Source organism: Talpa occidentalis, unplaced genomic scaffold (assembly GCF_014898055.3).
Source record: "Talpa occidentalis isolate TD23 unplaced genomic scaffold, MPIMG_talOcc4v2.1 talOcc4.10, whole genome shotgun sequence".
NCBI lineage: Eukaryota > Metazoa > Chordata > Mammalia > Eulipotyphla > Talpidae > Talpa > Talpa occidentalis.
In genome coordinates, this window is record NW_023600993.1 from 84,555,923 (window position 1) to 84,576,541 (window position 20,619).

General features: G+C 51.3%; 1 protein-coding gene across 3 annotated transcripts in view; it reads right to left on the bottom strand.

The window, feature by feature from the left end:
* DLGAP4 (DLG associated protein 4) overlaps positions 1 to 20,619 on the bottom strand; it is a 131,928-nt gene that overhangs the window by 64,599 nt on the left and 46,710 nt on the right. The window contains exons 2-6 of one of the 3 annotated variants that reach the window (XM_037495547.2): positions 15,457 to 16,528; positions 12,143 to 12,384; positions 9,729 to 9,843; positions 7,157 to 7,207; positions 4,378 to 4,618 (exon numbers count right to left, since the gene is read on the bottom strand). In XM_037495547.2, the coding sequence (XP_037351444.1) occupies positions 4,378 to 4,618; positions 7,157 to 7,207; positions 9,729 to 9,843; positions 12,143 to 12,384; positions 15,457 to 16,455 (1,648 nt within the window). In that variant the 5' untranslated portion in view covers positions 16,456 to 16,528. Of the gene's footprint in view, positions 1 to 4,377; positions 4,619 to 6,540; positions 6,619 to 7,156; positions 7,208 to 9,728; positions 9,844 to 12,142; positions 12,385 to 15,456; positions 16,529 to 20,619 lie in introns of those variants that run through there. The other 2 variants (XM_037495556.2, XM_037495550.2) reach the window with 2 other exon arrangements.

Consider the following 20,619-nt stretch of genomic DNA (forward strand, 5'->3'; position numbering starts at 1 on the left):
CATAATATTGTGCACCACTGAAATCATGTGCCTGCATGTTACACAGCATTGTTGTAACAACAGCTGTTGACCAATATTGAAATTGGTGCCCAGAGTGAGGTGTGTTAGCAATAAAAATGAAAATATGTAGCATTGCTCTGGGACCAAATGGTGAGCAGTGAGTAAACTGTTATAGGAGGCCTGAAAAAAGGTAATGCAGGTTATCTAGAGACAAAATGCTTACACTGTCAACCTAGAGTGCAATCAGAGTGACTTTTTTGTCAACAACAGACCACATACACGACAGTGGCCCCATACACAGTTTAGGTGTGTAGTAAACTATCCCTTTTGAGTTTGTGTGAGTACATGCTATAATGTTTGCAAAACAAAATTATTTAAGAACACATTTCTTAGAAGATATCCCTGTCAAATAACATGAGACTAGAAACTGAAGGGAGCAAATGGATTTGGGCAAGTTTCCAAGTAAAATGTTGAAAGCAAGAGCTGGCTCTTTTGGGATACATTTGATAAGGACTTATAAGAAAAAAAAAACTCATCAAAGAAATAGGGAGTGTTGCAGGGAAAGTTTAGAGGGAATACAGAGAGCCCAGAACTTGCTGAGTTGGAAAATACATCTGTCAACTCCAGCCCTTCCAGTCAGTAAATCATTCTCAAAATTAAGATATAGCCTGGGGACAAAGATCAAACCACAATCGTGGCCAGTTAAGATGTAGCTTATGAACCAGATCAAATCAAGGGTGTGATTATAACATTTTAAATTAATGCTCTAAGATAATAAGACACTCTCTAATAGATGTTCTCAACTGCTCAAAAGGCTTCTGGAAAGCTTGAAGTCTTGGCCCCACAGAAGCCTTACGCACCCAAAGTAGTCGTGACTGAATCAAATGTAACTGGTATAACTCAAAAATAATTGTGGGCATAGCTTTTGGCACATGGACTTAAATGGAATCAAATACACAGAAACTGCATAAAGTATTTGAGGTAGGTGCATGGTCAAAACTATGACAAGCTTAGGCTAAAGGGGTTGGGGAAAGGGTATAAGAAAAAAAAAAAAATCTAGGTTCCTAGCTCTCCTCAGGCAGTGAGCAGGCTCAGAAAGCTGTTCACCTGCCCAAAAGGCACTCTTAGGAGTGGCCAAAAAAGGCTAATGGAAAAGGAAGGGCTTTCACAGTAGAGCCAAGAGCTGTGAGGACAATCCATTAGGAAATCAACACCAGGGAACAGAGTTTATGCCTACAAGGAATATTCCCTATCCCAGAATATTCACCTAACATTTGCCTAGAAGGACTTCAGAATTGTCATGGATTAATTAAATCTCTAATCCCTAAGCTCCCCTTTCTGAACAGGTGTGTGAATTGCAGTTATCCTGTTTTTCTTTCACCAATGTATGTTGGGGATGGGGTAGAGTGAGAGGTAGATAATTTTCTTTTTAAATTTTTGGTCGCTGGGCCTCCCTGGTGGCACAAGTTGATTAAGCACAGCACTGGAAAGCTATCCCCAGCCTCTGCAGTGGGAGTTCGATCCCTGGCCAGCCAGGGGCTACCCACACGGCGCAGCAGACCTCTCCTGTCTCGGCTGCTGCTCCCCTCAGCAGTGTATTTCAGTCAGTCTGCCTGTTCTGTTCCCCACTCTGTCTCTGGTGAATCCTCTCACCCCCAGCACCTCTGGCCTGTACCCCAGGTCTTGTATGCATAAATAAATTTATCTTTAAAAAAATAAAATAAAAAAATAAATCTTAGGTCACTCAAGAGCAACCACATCCAGATCTGATAAAGATCATAAATCTTAATGCTATGATTGAATGAGACTTTGGGGGTCTTCAGGATAAGCACATTTTCTATGTGAATAAATGTGGCTTGGGAGTAGATTATAGCAGATAGAATTATTGTCCTGATTCTTCACCCTTCCCTGTATCTACATCCTTTGCCATCTAAATAAAGTTTCTTACAAAAAGGTGGGCGGTACTTCTCCATCTCTTTAAGTTCTTTTCCAACAGGACTTTAGAAGATGTGCAAACTGGGGCTTTGAAATGTGCTTGTGTAGTTAGGATTGCTCTCTTGTGTTTTTGCACCACCATGTTCTCATAGAAGAATAAGCCCTGATCCCATGAGGACCCTTTGGACTCAGGAAGAGGATGAAAGATGTGGAGCAGAGCTTTCCCAGCCGAACCACAATCTTGGAAGCAAGAAACAAATGTGAATTGTAATATACCAATTTTGTGGTTGGTTGTTACATGGCACCACTGTAGCAATATAGGGACCCAAACAGCTCCAGGACATGTAGCCTCTCATCACCCATTCTCATTCCACTTATGAATGATTGGGCTGGGAGAGACAGGTTAGTAGGAACTTATTTGAAGAAAATTGCTGGGGCCAACTCATCAGAGAGAACTTTCCACAGGTTCAATGATGTGGGGTATCTGACCTTTACTTGAAGCCTCCGTGGGACTGTAGTGGAATGCCTGGGAGGACTTCCTTGATTTGGAGGTCACAGAACCTGGGCCTCAAAACCTGGTGGGAGGGAACTCCCTGGTGGTTAAGACACAACCTATGAAGCATTCAGCAGCCACTACAGCATGAGTTCAATCCCCCAGCCAGGGAGCTACCCACATGGCATAGCAGACCTCTCCTGACTCGCATGCTGCTCCCCTCAGCAGTGTATTTCAATAGATCTGCCTGTTCTGTTCCCCACTCTTTCTCTGGTGAATACCTGCACCTCTGACCTGTACCCCAGTTCTTGTATGCATAAATAAATAAATCTTAAAAAAAAAAAACTGTTGGGAGACTTCTAAGATGGAGAAGCTGGCAGGGCTACCTGAGAGAGCAGGTGTAGAAGGCAGGCTGTGGCAAACTAGTCCATCAGAGTTCCACAGGGCAAAGGTCCCCCAGCACAAACAGGCTGAGTGTTGAGGAGGGGACCATCGCTGAACAAGGAACAGAGAAAACACTGATGACCCTGCCTGGCCTCAATTAGGCCCCAAATGCAGGTGCATGAACTTTGAGAAGACTAAAGTTTGCAAACAAGACCAAGCACTACTTTTAATCCTGAAAATGAGACTGTTCCTTAAGGTCTAAAAAACCTAAAGGTCTAGAAAAGCTCAGGGTTTTGCCCAGATACACCTAGGGTTTGAAAGGCAACAGTGATGTAAAGCAGTTTCTAGTTCTGGCCCCTGCAAAGACTAAGTGGTTCAGTCAATAAGCTGGTTTCCTGCGTGGAGACTATCTACCATGGGATTCAGGTTCATTTATTTACCCCAAACACCAACAGAGCACTACAAACAATGCTCTCTTCTTACAATTCAAGTCCAACTGCCTTTAATTATCAAGAAGCTCAGAGTCAAGTTTGAGAACCAGCAATGACAGCTACTACTTGTCAGCTCCTATCCTGTATAAGGCCCTGCCTACCCCAAGAGTTCTCTGGGGTCTGACTTATGCCTGTTTACAGACAGGGAATCTGGGGCTCAGAGAGGAGAATGAGCTAGCCAGAGTAGGCTCACAGCTCTTTCTACTAAACCAGAAATTGCTTTTTTTTTTTTTTAAGATTTATTTTTTATTTATTTATACAAGCATTGGGTACAGTCAGAAGCGCGGGAGGGTGAGAGAATTCACCAGAGCCAGAGCGGGGAGCAGAGCAGGCAGAAGGACCGAAGCACACTGCTGAGGGGAGCAGCAGGCGGCGGGAGGGGCCTGCGCGCCAAGTGGGACCCTCCTCCAGTGGCCAGGGAGCAACCAGGGATTGAACCGGTGCTGCAGAGGCTGCGGGCAGCTTTGCAACCCAGCGCTCAACCGCTGCGCCACCGGGGAGGCCCTAAACCAGAAATTGTGCCGTCATTTTCCTTGTGCTTGCTCTGTGACACAGTTTCTTCCTTTTTCTCTGATCATTCAGAAGGTTTACAGTAAGTATCAAGAGGGGTAGTTTGTCCCTGATTGTGCATGAGAGAAACCTGCAAACCCATTCCTTCGAGAAGGTTCAGTGCAGATCCCATCCTCTCCCTGAAGGCTCTGCCCTCCCCACAGGTATGCCTACCTGCTGCACTAATGCTGAAAGGTAGGTAGGGTGTCAGTAAGCAACATCCACTAGCAGGTGGCAACAGAGTATCCCATAAGCTCCCCCACTCTTGAACCCCACTCAGCCCAACAGTGATAGCATCTGCCTCTATGACCCCCATTTGAGCTCCAATCAGCCAGTTAGCAGCAAATTCAACCATAAGACCTGCTTTTTGTCCTAATCACCCCTCCAGTTCTGGCCAGCCCACCATGGATTCCTCCCCAGCATTTCCCACCAGTTGGCTCACCACAAATTGTTCCTGCAGTCCCCTTGCTAAACAAACACATAAACAAGACCACGCCCCCCCTCCCCACCCCCTTAGGTACTCACTTGGAAGCGTCCGACTGTTGCTGAGGCTGCCGGTGCTGGGTGGGGGTGAGAGGGACTGCAGGGAGACACTGTCTTCCTCCTGTGAGCAGCCTGCCTGAATGGCGCGAAGGTAGCTGTGGCTACGGGAGCGAAAGTAGCTGGGCAGAGGCAAGTCAAGAGCCTCTGCCACTGCTGACTCCGCTTCACTGCAGGCTGACTCACAGGCAGCTTCGTACTGGTCACTCAGATCTGCGTCCCGTACCTGTGCCGGCAAAGGCAGGCATCAGGGGCCAGCTTTGCCCATTCTGGAGGGCTGGGGTGCTTGGTGGTTGGCTCAGTAAGCAGGGTTGGAATCTGTGGCGCCTCAACTCAGTTCACCCCCCAAACTCCATCTCAGAGTATGGGATGGGCAGATAGAGCCCCTAAGAAATCCACAGCCCCTTTCACCTCTCTGGGCCTCAATTTTCCCATGTCTACAATGGAGGAAAAACTACCTGGGATAGTTTCTAGGATATTAAATAGATTATATCTCGTGTGTCCACACTTATCAATTAATAAATCTTGATGTTCCATCTGAATTCAGTGGGAAAGAAAACTGACCAGTCAGTAATGCCTGTCTTGCATGTTGGAATGGGGGTGGCAGGAAGAGTGCTGAGTATTTACCATCTCATGGTCCACTATCTTCATTTTTCAAGCAAAATAACTAGAGATAGTGAGGGGAAAATGCTTGCTAGGAGTCACCAGTGAGGAACTGGCAGATCCAACATTGCAAATTTATATTTAAAGATCAATCTAACTCTGGTATTTAGAGTAGGTGTTGGGGAGGAAGTCTGGAATGGAGGCAGAGGCCAGAGATGAAACTAATGCAATAGTCTGATAAAGACATAAGACTGGAATGAAAGTAGTGGCAGTGAGGATTGATTAGTGATGTCTGCTACAGACAGAATGGAGAATGGTTGCAGGTATGCTAGGTATCTCACATCCAGTGGCGTCTCCTCCAGAGATGACATGAAGGATCCTGCAAATCTGCTGCTGGGAGTGTGACCATAGAGGGGCCTCATCATCAGTGTACTCTCAAGAGTTCTATGAGGGTCTGTCTGATCTGTGTCTCAGGCCATTGGTAACTAGGGATCATGGAATGTAAGTTGAAGCATCCATCAGCTAGCCAGAGATGAACACTGGGTGGAGGTCCTGGGGGAGGTCTGACGTACAGGGTAGGGAGCACAAGTTCACTGAGCATTATGAGGAAGAAAAGATGGAGTTGAGCCTAGGATCAGCTCTGCCATGGAGCTGGCTGTATGATCTTGGGCCATCACTATCCTCTGGGTCAGTGTTTCCTCATCTAAATGAAATGGAATGCCTGTGTACTTATTTGGCACTGCATTAGATAAAATGACAAGCAGGCTCATCACCCAATTTGGACTGAATGTTTGGAAAGCTCTAAATCTGTGCTGTCCAACATGGTAGCAACGAACCATATGTGGCTATTTAGGTTTAAATTAATTAAATAATAAATTCAGTTTCTAGCCACATTTCACTTGCTCACACTATCTTATTGGGCAGTGTGGATTACAGAATATTTCTAGAGTTGCAGCAAGTTCTATTGAACAGTAATGATAAAATGTAAGTCATGTGACTTCAGTATTCACTGAAAAGAGGTAGGTATTTATCCTCCTATCAAGGTACTACCTATCAAAGAGATAGATATTTATCCTCCAAGATGCAACCTGCAATTTACTGAGGGGCTCCTATTGGGATTGCACAGTAACAGCACAACCCTGAAATCAGACTACAAGGGTCCATTATTCCATGGCATATGAGTATGGGCAAGCCACCTACCTGCTCTGTGCCTCAGTATCCCCAGCTACACAATGGAGGCTACTTATAGATCATATTTCATAAAATTTTTATTGAAATTAAATGAGGTAATTCATATTGTGTGCTTAGAATAGTTGTCTGGGAGACTAGCACCTTGTAACCTGTACCTATTATTGCAGGTAGCTTTGTGGGGTGAGTGCAAGGATTTGGAAATGTGAATCAAGCTTCTTTTTTTTTGACGGGGGTTACCTGGGCAGTGCTGTTGGTATGTGCATCACTGAGGTATGTGTGGGGAACTGCCTTGTATATGTTAACACATCAAATTTTTATCATGAGCTTGCTAAAGTTAGAGGAGGAAGCGCTCACCTGGCCCACTGTGGGCTCCCCAAAATCTTCTCGAATAAAATGTTCAAGAGGTGATGGGGTCACACGAGGCATCCACAGCTAGCATCAGGAAATATGGTGTCAGTCCTAGTTTTGCCCCTGTAGGACATGTGGTCTTGGCCAAGTCACTTGGCTACTTCTGGTCACCAAGGGTTGAGCTCAAAGGGCCTTTCCGGTCCTGCTTTCTGACCTGGGGGCTGGGGCCTGTCAGGGACAAGGGGTCACTTCCAATGGAAGGATGGGTATGCATGGGGGCACCATTAGGGCAGTCAGACAGTGCCAGGACTGGCATGCCCAACTTTTATAAAATTGAAAAGTATCTGCATTCATTCCAAGGCCCTAACATCCTTAAAGATCTTGCTGGAGCCCTGGAAGGGAGAGAAGTCAGCGGACCTGGGGCTAGTCGCCAGCTCTGTTATGTTCAAATGAAGCAATCTCCCCAGGCTTTTCCCAGGTTTTATGGGAGGGATGGAGCCAAGACTCTCAGAGGATGCCTTTCCTCATCCTGCACCGGGGGCTAGGACCACTCAGAAGCCAGGCCTATGACCCAGCCTGGACTCTGGAATTGGGGTGTGAGAAAAGGGGCAAACATACTGACCTGCTGCTCATGGCCAAACAACTGGGGGATCAGGGAGGCCTGTCCAAAAATCTGCAGGAAAGAGAGGGGGAGGGTTATGGGGAGACCAAGGCTGGGGACTGGGGTGGGTATGCAGGCTTGTGACTGGTTGGTCTAACCTCCTCCCCAGATCAGCTGAAGCCCAGGCAGTCTCACTTGGCCTCCTTCAGGGGTGGGGGGCTACTTCCTTCCAGAGCTGGACATTGCCGAGGACTGGTGATCAGCTATTTACAGGTCTTTCTCTCGTTCTGGCTCCTGGATGCCCTGTCTGCTGCCTCTTACTTGGGCAGGCAGACCACTAGGGCCTACGGACTAGGCACAGAGCCCAGAGTTTTCTCCCTGTTCATGGCCTACCTAGTCCAGCGCCCGGTAGAAGGGGTACTCCTTCTGGCAGGAGTCGAGGCTCCAGAGACATGGCCAGAGCTGGGTCATCTCTGACTTAAGAACTGTATATGTAGTTCAGGTCAGTCAAGGTTTTGGGAGGGTCCCTAGACTAGAAGAAGGCAGCAGTGGGATGGCGGGGTGGGCGATAGTGGGTTCCAGCCTGGTTGATTTTATGTGCCTTTTCGTGTCCAAAGGACAGACATGTTCCAAGTGCCAGGGCAAGGTAGGAACAGCTGATGGGGTGTGTGAGAGGGATAACATGGAGTCAGAGAAAAATGTGAAGGAGGACAGATAGGACAGAGTGACAAAAGCAGAGGAAGATAGAACAGACAAGAAAACTGAGACACATGGAAGAGACAGGGAAGGAAGCCATCCATTCAGCAAATACTTCTGTGCCCTATACCACGTGCTGGAGACACTGTGGGGAGCTGGAGACACTGTCCCTGCCTGCAGGGAGCTCCCAGTCTTAAGAAAGAGACAGGCATCAAGTAAACAAGCACATAAACATAATTCCGGATAGTGAGATGTCCTTTGAGAATTAACCAGGTAAGTGAAAGTGCCCTGGGGGCTCCTTTAGATGAAGGCCCCCCTGACAAGGTGACTTTTGAGCTAAAACCTAAAATGCAGTGAATAGCCAGCTTGCAAATATTTGAGAGATGAGTACTCCTGGGCAGAGGGAAGAATAAAGGCAGTGAGTCTGGGGCAGGAGTAAAGTGGAGCTTTGTTGGGTGAGGAGCGGAAAGGAGACCAATGTGATTGGCACAGGGAGAGGGAGCAAGGGGGAGATCTTGTCCACGAGGGAAGCCAGGTCTCACGGGGCGCATAAGGGCACTGGCTCTCACTTGGGGGAAGGGTGAGGCATGGAGGTTTTGGAGTCTGGGTGTGATGTGATCTGACATATAGCTTTTACCAGCCCCCTCTGATCATTGAGAATAGACTGGAGGTGGCAGTAGACTGAGAATGTGCAGGATGACCATTCAGGTGAGACTTGGTGGGGTCTGGATGAGGGGCAGAGGGTCCCACAGTTGGGGTGTCCTGTCCCTCCCTGAGTCTGAGGTTAGTCTCCTTGGAGTTTGGGAATGACCGTGCTGTAGGTGAGGGTCTGGGTAGGGCTTGGCCAGGACAGGCCAGGAGTAATGTGCTGGTGAGGAATTGGGGTCCCAAAACCTTCAGTTTGGTTCTAAGCAGTATAACAGCCTTCCTGGGCCATGGGATTGCACACAGTAGCACCTGTGGCCTGTTCCTGCTCAGAGAGGAGGCTGGGTCTGCATCCGCCTGCTCCACTGACTCAGTGTCTACTCTCTCTGGGCCTTGTCTCCCTACCCACACCACTGGGATTGCCTTTGCCCCGGTTGGCCCTCTGCAAAACCTAAACTACTTTGTTCCAGGTCTGAGCTGGAGCTCCAGGTCTGGGGACTGATAGTTCTAGGTCCCCACCCAGCTTTGCCTCTGCCTGACTGTGTGACCTCGCCTCTCTGTGCCTCAGTTTCCTCATCTATGAAATGGGGATATGGATAATAAGGCCCATTCTGGGGTGTGGCTGTGAAGGCTCAAGGAACTCAAGGTTGAGAATTAACAGTGTAGCACAGTGTGCTTATCTCTGTTAGTGGCAGAGTTGTCTGGCCCTGGAAGTCCACCTTTCCACTGAGCAGATGGGACATGGAGGCCCAGAGTACAGAAGCAACTTGCCAGAGGTGACACAGCAAGATGATAACGATAACCATAAAGGTTATTACCCCTCTGATAAGCACATTATGTTGGTTATCTCATTGAATGCTCACAACCCTTCACAATAGAAATAATCACTCTCCTGTACTAAATCAGGAAATTGAGGCTTAGGGAGGGGGTGACTTGTCCTGGGTTGATACTGTCAGTGACAACCTTCCCTACCTTCATGGCTTAGAGGCCAAGGAGCAGTAAGGCCCGCAGGCCCCCACCAGCAATCTGGGTGTGGCCTCTCTTAGGCTATGCATGTCAGACTGTGACCTCTCTCCAGCCACTGGATGGTCACTGGGGCAGAAAGACACACACAGGCAACTTCAAGAAGAAAGACCAAATGAAAGCACAGTGCAGACATCTGGGACCACTCAACAGGAGTGGGGTGTCAACGTCCTGGGGGGAGCTGGGGCTCTCCCAAGCCCGCTGGTCACTGGCTGCCCACCGCCCTCACCTGGCTGATGCAGCTGGAGTCGTTGAGGCTGTCGCTGATGGGGTTGTAGTCCTCCTCCCAGCTGGGACACTTGGAGGGCAGCAGCATGTCCACTGAATCCAGGCGGTCCAGACTCCTGGTGGGGGGTGGGGAGCAGACAGGGCTCAGCCCACATTCAGCCTGGGACACAAAGGCCCAGGCAGGGAAAGACTGGCCAATATCATCCAGTGGCAAAAAGAAAAATGGAAGTCACTGCCAGACTAGCTAGTGCAACAGGCAGCGATGAGTAAGGGGAAAGCTTTTAGAAGCTTTGAGGACATAGGCAGCCTGTATCTGCCATGCCTGTTGCAGCCTCAAGGTGGCAGTACAAACCTGCTTTTGACTGTTTCAAACCGGCATGGTCCAACCTAGCCCAATGTTACAACCCTTTCTCTTGGGTTTTAGGGGCTGGACCCAGACAGCAGGTCAAGACCCCTAGCCTTGACCTGCGGTTAGCATTGTCCAGAGGGCTTCAGTTTTGACACAAGTGGCCTCCACCAGGCTCCCAAAAACATCACTTTTCCCAGGCTCTTTAACCTTTCTCACACACACTTGATCCTGGGCCACCTGCTGCATTGCCCAGGGGATAAGGTCCAGGCAGCCAGCAGCACAGAACCTTAAGATAGAGGGCTTGGGCTGCAATCCAGATTTCTCACTGGGTGACCCCGGGCAAGTCATCGCCCCTGGCTTAAGTGTTTGTTTCCACACCTATACAGTAGGCATGGGATGAGGTCTAAGTGACGCAGACTGAAGTATACTGGGGCAGAACAGAGCCCAGCAGGCAGCAGGTGCTAACAGAGGGCACCCATCATTATTACTGCCACTATTACTGATTTTCTCTCATTAAAGGTCTGCACCCCAGACCTGCCCACTGCTCCCACCTCAGTGGCCACTGGACATTTGTAGAATGCCAGGATTTCAGGACTAGAAGGGGTCTTAGAGATCGTCCAGCTCAGCCCCTTCACTTAAAGATGGGGAAACTGAGGCTCAGAAAGGGGCAGACCTGAGACTGGCTGCTAGTGTCCTGAATTCCCACCTGGAAGCTTTTCCCTGCCTTCCGTCCTAGCCAATGAGATTCCTGGTTTCTCAGAAGGCCTACCTCTCCCTACTTCGTGTGTGTTGCTAGCGCCTCACTTGCTCTCTGCCCTCTGCTGCAGTCTTCCCAGTCTACTTCCTCCATGAAGCTGTGGCTCAAGCTCCAGTAGTGGAAGATATAGGATTAAATTTGTTTCCTTTAATTCTTCCAAGTTTCTCCTCATCAATGACTTTGACTCTCCTATGCCAAGTTTCACCCATTTTATACCCCACTGGATGGATTCTGTACTTCCACTCCATCCTGGTCTAGTCCCCACTGTGACTGCTGTTTGCAAAAGGCTCACCTCTCTAACATTTCAACTGTTGCTTCCTGTGTTACATGCATCTCGTTTGTTCATCAATTCACTAACCCTTCCAAGTCTTAAAGCAACAGGATGGGGTTTGAATGGTGAAATTCCAGGCAGCGTGACAGGACTGGTGAAGGCAGTCTATCTCGCTTTGACTTCTGGATTCACCCTTGTCCCAATCTTGGAGCTCAACAAGGCAGTCAATTACAGGGTCCCAGGCAGAGGGGGATCTAGCTTCCCTGGGCAGTGATGGGTGCACTCAAGGCAGGGTTCTCCTAACCTGAAGAAGTGGGTCCTCTGGGGCCGTTCCCCTGAGGAGTGGAACTTACCTGGGATGCGGTTCCTGCGGGCAGGGTTTACCAGGCTCAGTCCCTCTAGAGAGGCTTTCCTGGCTTATCAAGGATGTGGCTCACCTGTGCTCGAACTTGGGTGGGTGGGACTGACACTAAATGGCAGGACCCTCCGGAGCCCACTCATTAAAATGCAGGGGCCCATCTAAGGACGTGGCTGTCAGGCACCAGGCTAACCCGGAGGAAGGTTTACCCGCGGGGGCGGGGGGTGTCCTAGGTCACAGTGGGCGCGTTCACCTGAATTTGGGGTTGGAAGGCAGAATTCATGTGTAGGGCCTGGGCTCTCCAAGGGTGGCCGAAGGGGTGGAAGGCGAGGCTCTCGGGCGGGCACAGCTGCGAGGGGCTCGCCCAGCCAGGGGGCCGGCCTGGGGCGCGCAGGAGGGGGCTCCCCCAGGGCGGGGCCGGGGCCGGCGCGCTCTCCGGGGGCGGGCCCGATGGGCCGGGGCGGCCCGTGGGCGGTGCCGCCAGGGGGCGGGGCTCCCCGACTGGAGTTGTCCACCTCGGAGAACTCACAAGCAGCCAGAGCGTCTGGTGGGTGGGACTCAACCCCCAGGTGGTGGCGCTTCCAGGCGAGACTCCCGAGAGCGCAGCGACCTCCCGGGGCGGGGACCCCGGGGCCGGGCTGGCAGGGGGCGGGGCCCGCGGGGCGGGGCTGCGCGCTCACCGGCGGGGGTTGCTCTGCTCGCCCAGAGACTGCTGCGTGGCCCTCAGGTAGCTCTGGCGCCGCGCCGCCGTCTTGGGTGAGGGCTTGGGGCTGCCGCCGGACTCGTCGCTGTCCTCATCGCCCATGGCCTTGATGTAGCTGCCGCTGCGCATGCGCCGGCACGGGATGGGGCCCTCGGCCGCCGCGTCCGCGTCGCGCGGGGACAGCAGCGCGGTGCTCCACTCGCCGCCGCCGCCGGGCACCTGGGGAGGGGTGGACAGGCCGCAGGAGGGTGGCAGGGCGGGCAGAGCACACTTCCCGGGGCGCCACCGCCTCCCAGCCTCGGGCCGGGGAATGAGTCGTGGGCGAGAACCCTCAGCTTCCGGCTCTGAAGCTCCCTCATCCCCCTCCGAGATTCAGTCTTTGGGGCTGGGGTACGTGCCGCCCTGGAGGCCACCCAGCAACAGAGCAGAGCCCTGACTGGGAAGGATACCTGGGTTCCCGCCCTGCCACAGCTTCCCCGTGTGGCCTTCAGGAAATCCCTGCTGCTTTCTGTCCTCAGATTTCTCCATGGATCCCAGGATGGGTGTGCCACATCAAAACGGCCCGGCGCCTCTGATCACAATGGGCCCCACCAGAGCTACCCTTCTGAACCCCCACTGTATTCCCATCACTTCCCCTGCGATCTCAGAGGCTTATAGTCCTCCACAACCTGAGTACTCCCAACCCGATCCTAGGAAGAGGGGCAGGAAAGTCAGAATGAAAGGGAACTACTAAGCAAATGAAATCTTTTCCTGTTTCCTGCTAAAGAGTCACAGGCCTGGTGCAGTAAATAATGCAAAGTTAGTGTAAATAACAAAGGAGGTGATCTAAAGGAGGTGACATTCTAAAACAGTGGGAGCACTGGCCAGGCCGACTGATCTCCCAGGCCATACTCCAGTATCTGCAGTTTTCCCCCTTTTGTCAAGAACTTTTGTGCTCACTGACCCATGTTATCAATATCTGATGGTTGTGTATAAAAGAGACCCTTTGTCTCTGGACCGGTGCTCAGACCTTAAGGGGCTACCCAGGTCTGGGACCTCATGCATGAGTAATAAATCTTCTCCTCACCTCACCATTCCTTAAGTACCGCTTGTTCTTCCCCTGCCTGGTAAAAGGCTAGAATTTATTTCTGCAACATAGAGGACCCTAGCACTTTAAGTATGGAGACAGAGTCCTGGGAGCCAATCAACATGCCTTTTCCCACAGATAATAAACTGAGGTTCAGTCAACAGAGGGGCTTTTGGGGTTGGGCAGTCACATGGTGAGCGAGAAAAAATGGCTGTGTTTTCCCTACTGAACCTCAGGCACCCCAGTCATGGAAGAGGTGATAAAGGCAAGTGAGGTCACAGCTATGAGAGCAGTCCTGGCCCCAAGGGGTTATGGTGGCAGAATCCAATTGCCGGGCCTCCCCAGCCTTTTTGAGGCAGGTTCTGCCAGCTGCTCCAGGACAGCATCCAGCCTATATCCCTGTTACCTAGTACATACTCACATGTGCACACAGTGAGAGGAATTCCCTTACAATCAAGTACCTCCTGGTGACTGAATGAACATGCCTCGCCAGATACACATAACTCAGGGAACAAGCTCACCCTTCCCACACATACCCATGTCATCAAGGACACACTCCAGTAACTACTTCATTGTGTGTGCCTCCCTCAATGTATATACACCGTGAACACAGATCACATGGCCCTTTTCACACACCAGCAACCACTGCACAGTGGACACCCTCCAACAGAACCCCTCCTCAACACAGTGCACACCCTCACTAGATTTACACCCTTCACCATGGATGCCAACACACACACATTTCTCTGTGTACACAGCAAGCCCGTTCTTCATCATGTGCACAAATGCACACTCCTAGTAACTCTCTGGCACAGGTATCACATCCTTCTTGGTGCTCATATTGCCCTCTGGTTGATTCCCAGCTGAGGAAGGGTCACTTTCTGGGCTCCCACTGAGGGGGCCCCTTCAACTTTCCCCTGAATACCCTCTTCCCCTGCAGCTGACTTCCCAGCCAGTCACTAGGGCCTGCACATTCTACCTCCCTTACATGTACTTGCTAGTACATCCTCCCTACCTCCATCTTGGGAAGATGACCTTGGACATCTCTGCTCAGAATCTGTTGCTAGCCCAGGCCCCACACCCCTACCTCCTATCACCCAAACAGACAGGACAAATCCCTAGGGCCTGCAGGGTCACACTTTCATGGTGTTTCTGAAGTCTTTTCACATGGCCAGACCAAACCACACTGTTCTGAGACGGAGCCAAGTCACACACCACCCTCTTTGTCTGTAAACGAAGGAAGTAAATTGAGAACCTCATATACCTTAAATATATAATACTGCCTAGATTTCCTTTCCTTCTAGTGAAAAAAAAAGTCTCCCTCTGCCCCTTCCCCATAGTTTCACTGTCTTTGGGATTTTATACAAAATAACAAGAACTCAGGGCTTTGTCAGACTTTGATGTTCATCTGGTTCAAAATGTATCTAATGTGTTCCCAAAGGCTGGCCAGGCCTGTGCTGGCATAGTCCCCAGGATGAGTCTCTTGCTACCTACACAAGCACCCCCTTCCATCTTGACAGGGACTGAAATCTACTTCCTGTAACTTTCATCCACAGTCTGGACTCTGCCCTTGAGAGTGCAGGAGTCTTGGTGCATAAATGCTACAATAAAGTTAAGTTTCCTGAACTGTGTTAGGGCCTCTGGGCTCCTGCAACCCTCTGCACTGCTGTCCATCACATTGTTCCTACTGATACGACTATCTATGCATCTCTCTCTCCCAGCATCCTAATTATCGGCACTACGTCTTATTTCTAGCTTTGTTCTACTATGTCTTATTTCTAGTTTTGTTCACTTATTTCTAGCTTTGTTCACCTGTTCGTCTACCCCCTCTTCTCTCACATTTCTCAAGCATTTCCTCTTTGCCAGACTGTGTCCCAGCTTTGGGGACACAAAGCCATATCCGAAGTGGTCCCTGTCCCCAAGAAGTCCTGTGCCCTCAAGAAATGCCATGCAACTGCTCCTATAAAGGGGATGGATGGCATAGCTTTCCAGACTTGCCTTCTAAATGGCAGGGACTTTTAATTCCTACTCAGGGCTAAGGCCAGAAAGGCCCTAATAAGTATCTGCTGACAGCACTGATCAGCAGGAGGAATTCCCTTATTAGCAAGTACATCAGCCATGCATACATACGGGAGTAAACAGAGGCTGAGAGAGAACAACTTTCCAAGTATACCTAGTGCCTTCCTCACACCCCTCTGCCCACCCCATCTCACGCAGGGACTTACCTGCAGGTAGTGGTATGCTAAACCCTGGTGGCAGGATTTGGACTTTAGCAGGCTCTTATCCAAGGTGGCTGAGGTCTTCTGGCAGACCTCGTGGGCATGGCTGAGGGTCAGAGTGGACCAGGAGCCCCGCTTGACATAGTTGGTGTCAGTTCCCACCCCAAGGCTAGGGCAGGTGGCTGGGGGTGCGGGTGGGGGTGGTGGGGCAGTCAGCTCAGCGGTGTTGTTCTTGGCGGCTTTCAGCATGTGCCCACTGATGGTGTTGTAGGCGTGCATGAAATAGCGTGGCTGGCTGCGTTCCGCCTGGCGGCCTAGCGTCATCAGCCCTGAGGCTGGGCCACTGCTGCGGAAGGCGCCACTCTCGCCGTCCAAGTTGTCATCAGAGCTCCACCATCCAGAGATGTTAGAGCGGCTGCGCCGTTTGGGCTCCCCAGCCTTGGCTCGCTCCTTGCTCTTGGCCCTTCGGCCTTTGCCGTCCTCCAAGCCACCTTTCTTGCTGCCATTGCCACCAATCTTGCCAGCTGTGCCCTCCAGTGAGGGTGCCTTGGTGAAGAAGAGCCGCTGGACAGAATGGACCAGGTGGCGAATGCGGCCAGGACTCTCACCGCGGGCCTTGGCCTCACCGCGGGGGAACTGAAGTGTGCTAAAGCCATCGCGGTGGATGGGCAGCTGCTTCTCAAACTGGTCCAGGAGGTTGGCGGGCAGCCGGTTGATCTTGGTGGCCTGGGCATGGCTGGGGAAGGGGCTTTCCTCTGGGACCTCGAAGTGGGAGTTATAATGGATGCGAGGGAAGGTGCTGCTTGGAGGTGGCAGCTGGTTGTTGAGTGGGAAGAGACCATCCCCTGGTAGAGCATTCTGCCCAGGGAAGCGAGCCTCACGGGCAAAGGCCTCCGTGGGAGACAGCAGATAGGGGTTGCGGTCAGGCCCTGCAAACAGGGGCTCGTGGGGTTGGTCCAGGCTGTCAGAGAGGTGGCGGGGGCGGCTGTCACCGAGGCCTTTCATGATCCCGGGCCTCGGAGCAAGGGCCGTTGCCCTATCGGGGCGCCCGGGTCACTTCTCCCAGGCAGCAACTATCCTGGGGAGAGAAGACAGAGAGGAGTCAGTGGGATTGGGAGGAGACAGAGTGCTGGGAAGGTTAGTCAGACCTCAATAGGCCTCAGGCTTGGGAGGATTTCTGGATTCTTGGTTGCTCTGAACATGGTGGGCCTGAGGACAAGAATACAAAGGGAGTCTGACATACCATGAGTACAAGTGAGAGTTACAATTCAGGCTCGGCAACTATTAAACAAAGTATGTTCTACTCTCCTTTGAAGACTATATCTTCATAATAACTTGGAAAACCAAGTCTGAATTCGCATTTTGTGGTTTCTTCCAAACACGCTAGTGGAATGCGGTGGCGGTGGTGGGGAGCTGCCTCTCCTCCATATTCCTCTCACCTCCGATTGTTCTGTACTATGAGGAGTGGCACACATGCGTGCACCCCAGCCAGCACATTCAAGTTTATTCCACATTTCCCCCCAAAAAGCCATCCTTCGGCCCTAGGGATGGTCCAACTGGCAGTGCAGGCCACTCCCTGGGAAGATCCCATGCTGGCTCTGGATGCAGGCCTGAGGTCATTCCTTGCATAGGAAATTCCAGGGTGCCCAGTATCCAGAGTGGGGCCAAAGGGGGGGGGTGTAGTTCTGGATGGAATGTTCCCTTGGCTCCTGAACACTCCTTGTCTCATAGGGAAGATCAAGGTCAAAAGAAGGCCAGAGAGGCCCTTGCTGTCCTCCATGCCACCTTTGTTGTTCTAGAGAGTAGGGTCCAGGACAGGGGCCCATCTTACCTGGGTCTGTCCAACTCTATTTTAGCAGAGCAAATGTTACATCACATGCAAACCTCTGTTACACCCACACTGTTCCTCAACAAATGTGTACCAAGTGTGAACTCTGGGCTAGGTGCTGGGGCTGCAGACATCAGAAAGGCCAACAAGCCCATTGGCCCATCATTTCTAACTGGGATGAATCAGTGATGGCCACCGCGGAAGAGAGGTCTCAGCCAGTCAATAACGTGAGCACATCGTCAGGACTGGATGCACCGGAGAGAGGATGGTGTTAGGTGTGTGCCTCAGTTTCTGTACACTGTGCCTCAGTTTCTCCATCTGCAAAATGGGACAGTGGGTCCCTCTAGTCAGGACCAGCCTGGAACCACCAGTTCCAAACTTAGGCAGGCCCTTTCCTTTTCAGGACCTCAGTCTTCCCATCTGTACCACAGAGCAGAGGGGAGGTTAGTGAAGTTTCTAAGCTTTGCTTAGTAGTCCCCCAATGCTTGGTCTGGCCTGTGTGTCTGACCTATTGAGGATGTGCAATGAGTCAGTGTGGCTGGAGCAGAGCAGGTGAGGGGCAAGGGCTCCCAGAGGGGCTGGGCAAGGTCAGTGTGGACAGACTCTGGTTGAAGCCAAGTGTGGGGGGCAGAGCGACGGCTCCCACCCAAAGATTCCTGTTCCTAATCCTCAGAATCTATGATTGTATTATTGTCAGAAGGCAGTTTGGGGCCTCCCCTGGTGGCACAGCGGTTGAGTGCTGGGCTGTGAAGCTGCCCGCAGCCTCTGCAGCGCCGGTTCGATCCCCGGCCACCAGCAAGAGTCCCACATGGCGCACAGACCTTTCCTGCTGCGCCCGCTGCTACCCTCAGCAGTGTGTTTCGTCGGACTGCCTGTTCTGTACCCCACTCTGTCCCTGGTGAATCCTCTCACCCTCCCGTGCTTCTGACTGTACCCAGTGCTTGTATAAATAACTAAATAAATCTTTAAAAAAAACGCAGTTTGTAGATGTGATTCAGAATCTTGAGATAGGGAGATTATCCTGGATTATCCAGCAGGGCAATTTAATCACGTGTCCTTGTAAGAGGATAGGTGCAAGGGCCTAAGTCAGAGAAGGAAACATGGAGTCTGGAGCAGAGGTCTGAGTGATCATGAGCCAAGGGATGTGGGCAGCCCTTAGCAGCTGGGAGAATCAAGGAGGCAGATTCTCCCCATAAGCCTCCTGAAGGAATGCAGCCCTGTGACCCATTTGAGACTTCTGACCTCTAGCATTGTACATAATAAATCTGTGTTGTTTTAAACCACTAAGTATGTGGTCATTTGTTACAACACTTAAGATACCACTACACCAAGCAAGGATTCAGGTATCTGAGACCCTCCCTACCCCTCAGAGTAGCTTTTGAGGCAGAACCCCAGACCCCACCCTACACTGGGCAAAACTTCCATCTTATAGATAGGGAAACTGAGGCTCTCAGAGGGAAGACCTTCCCCAAGATCATAAAATGAGTCCAGAGGCTGAGGCAGATTGGCACCCAGGCTCTTCCTACTCTTCCAGAGAGGAACTGCAATTGTTACCCTCAGCTGGCTGGCCCCGAGACCCACAAGGATCTCACAGTTCCTGGGACCCAGTCAATTGCAAGATAATCAGTGCCCTCAACCTCCCAAGCTCAAAGACTTCCAGAGTCCACCTGGCTCAAATTCTCCCTCTTCTTTGCCACAGTCCCTCCTTGCCTGCAGGAGCTTGATGGAGCCCACTCCTGGAGTCCAGGGCACTTTAGCGAGGTCCTGGGGCTGAGCTGCTTCCTTGGAAATGTCTCTACTTCCACCAGCAGCTTGTCAGTGAATTTATCCCCAGCCTGGAGAGGAAGTCTGCTGACTGACATCTTTATCTTCAGACCCTCATAACAGCCATATGAGATAGGGGGCCATTAGCTCCCTTTTACAGATGGGGAAACTGAGGCTGAGAGAAGCAGTTCTAGCTAAGGTGAAATCACTAACTTCAGTGTCCTGGACAGTCAAAGGTCCTCTTCTACCCTAGATAACTCCCTCTGGGCAAATCTCTCCTCGAAGACAATTACAGGCAAATATTGAACCACCCCCACATCCCTTCTACTCCTCCTGTTTTCTTGGTCTTCTCACATCCTCTGAGGGCCACAGTGATCTTAAGACTCCAGGGCCTGGGCCTCCCCGGTGGCGCAGCGGTTGAGCGCTGGGTTGCGAAGCTGCCCGCAGCCTCTGCAGCGCCGGTTCAATCCCCGGCTGCTCCCCGGCCACCGGAGGAGGGTCCTACGTGGTGCGCAGACCTCTCCTGCCGCCCGCTGCTCCCCTCAGCAGTGTACCTTGGTCCTTCTGCCTGCTCTGCTCCCTGCTCTGGCTCTGGTGAATTCTCTCACCCTCCCGCGCTTCTGACTATACCCAATGCTTGTATAAAATAAATAAATCTTTAAAAAAAAAAAAAAAAAAAAAGACTCCAGGGCCTGGCCCCCTTGGCTGTTCAGCTGGAGAACTGTGGGTGTGGCAATATGTCCTTGATGCCCACTCACGTAAAACCAGTGCTACAGAAAACTGAGAACACTGTTTGCAAACATAGACCGTTCACTCAGCAGGGGCCCGACTCCCTAGAAATGCTGTAGGTGGAGAGGGTTGGTCCCCAGAGTAGAAGACAGCTACAGAGCCCTGCCCTCACAGCGCACGCTACACTCAATTGTCCCAGTGAGAAGTCCGTTTCCATTTCACATCACAGGTGCTACCAAAGCAGGAATCCAGGGTTGTCCCAGGAGGACTGTGTGTGCCTGGGCCCAGGGCCACCTCCCTGGTTGTGCATCTGCCAAATGAGGCCAGGAGGTGGGAGCCAGGGAAGGCGAGGGAAAATGCTGGGTGAGCTGTGGAGTACTGACACAGGCTCCGTCCCCTGGGGACAAACCTTACAGACTTGGAAGGGAAGGCTCTACCTGCCCAGTCCTGGTGGTCTGGACTAATGAGGCTTTTTCCTGACTGGTAAAGAAAACAGGTAGGCCCCTGCCTTGGAGATACCTCTGGGATTACAGAAGGAAAGTGGAGCTGCTGCCTTAAAGGAAGAGTTCCAGAGACTGGCAAGATACTTCAATGACCACAAGTGATCTCCCAGCTGATGTCCTTCCTGTAACAGGGCCCTCATGGTTCAGTCTCTTCCTCTGGCTTCTGGGGCCTACATGTCTGTCCTTCTCTCCTTAAGTGCCAGTGCATCCCAGCACTCTGGTTAGGCCCATAATGACTCTGTTGCAGTAAAATATTTCAATGTCACCCAGTGGGTCTCAAGCCAAACACCCGCACGCCTTCTTTGAATTCTTCCTTCTGCTAACCTTCTGTGTCCTTCCCCCAAG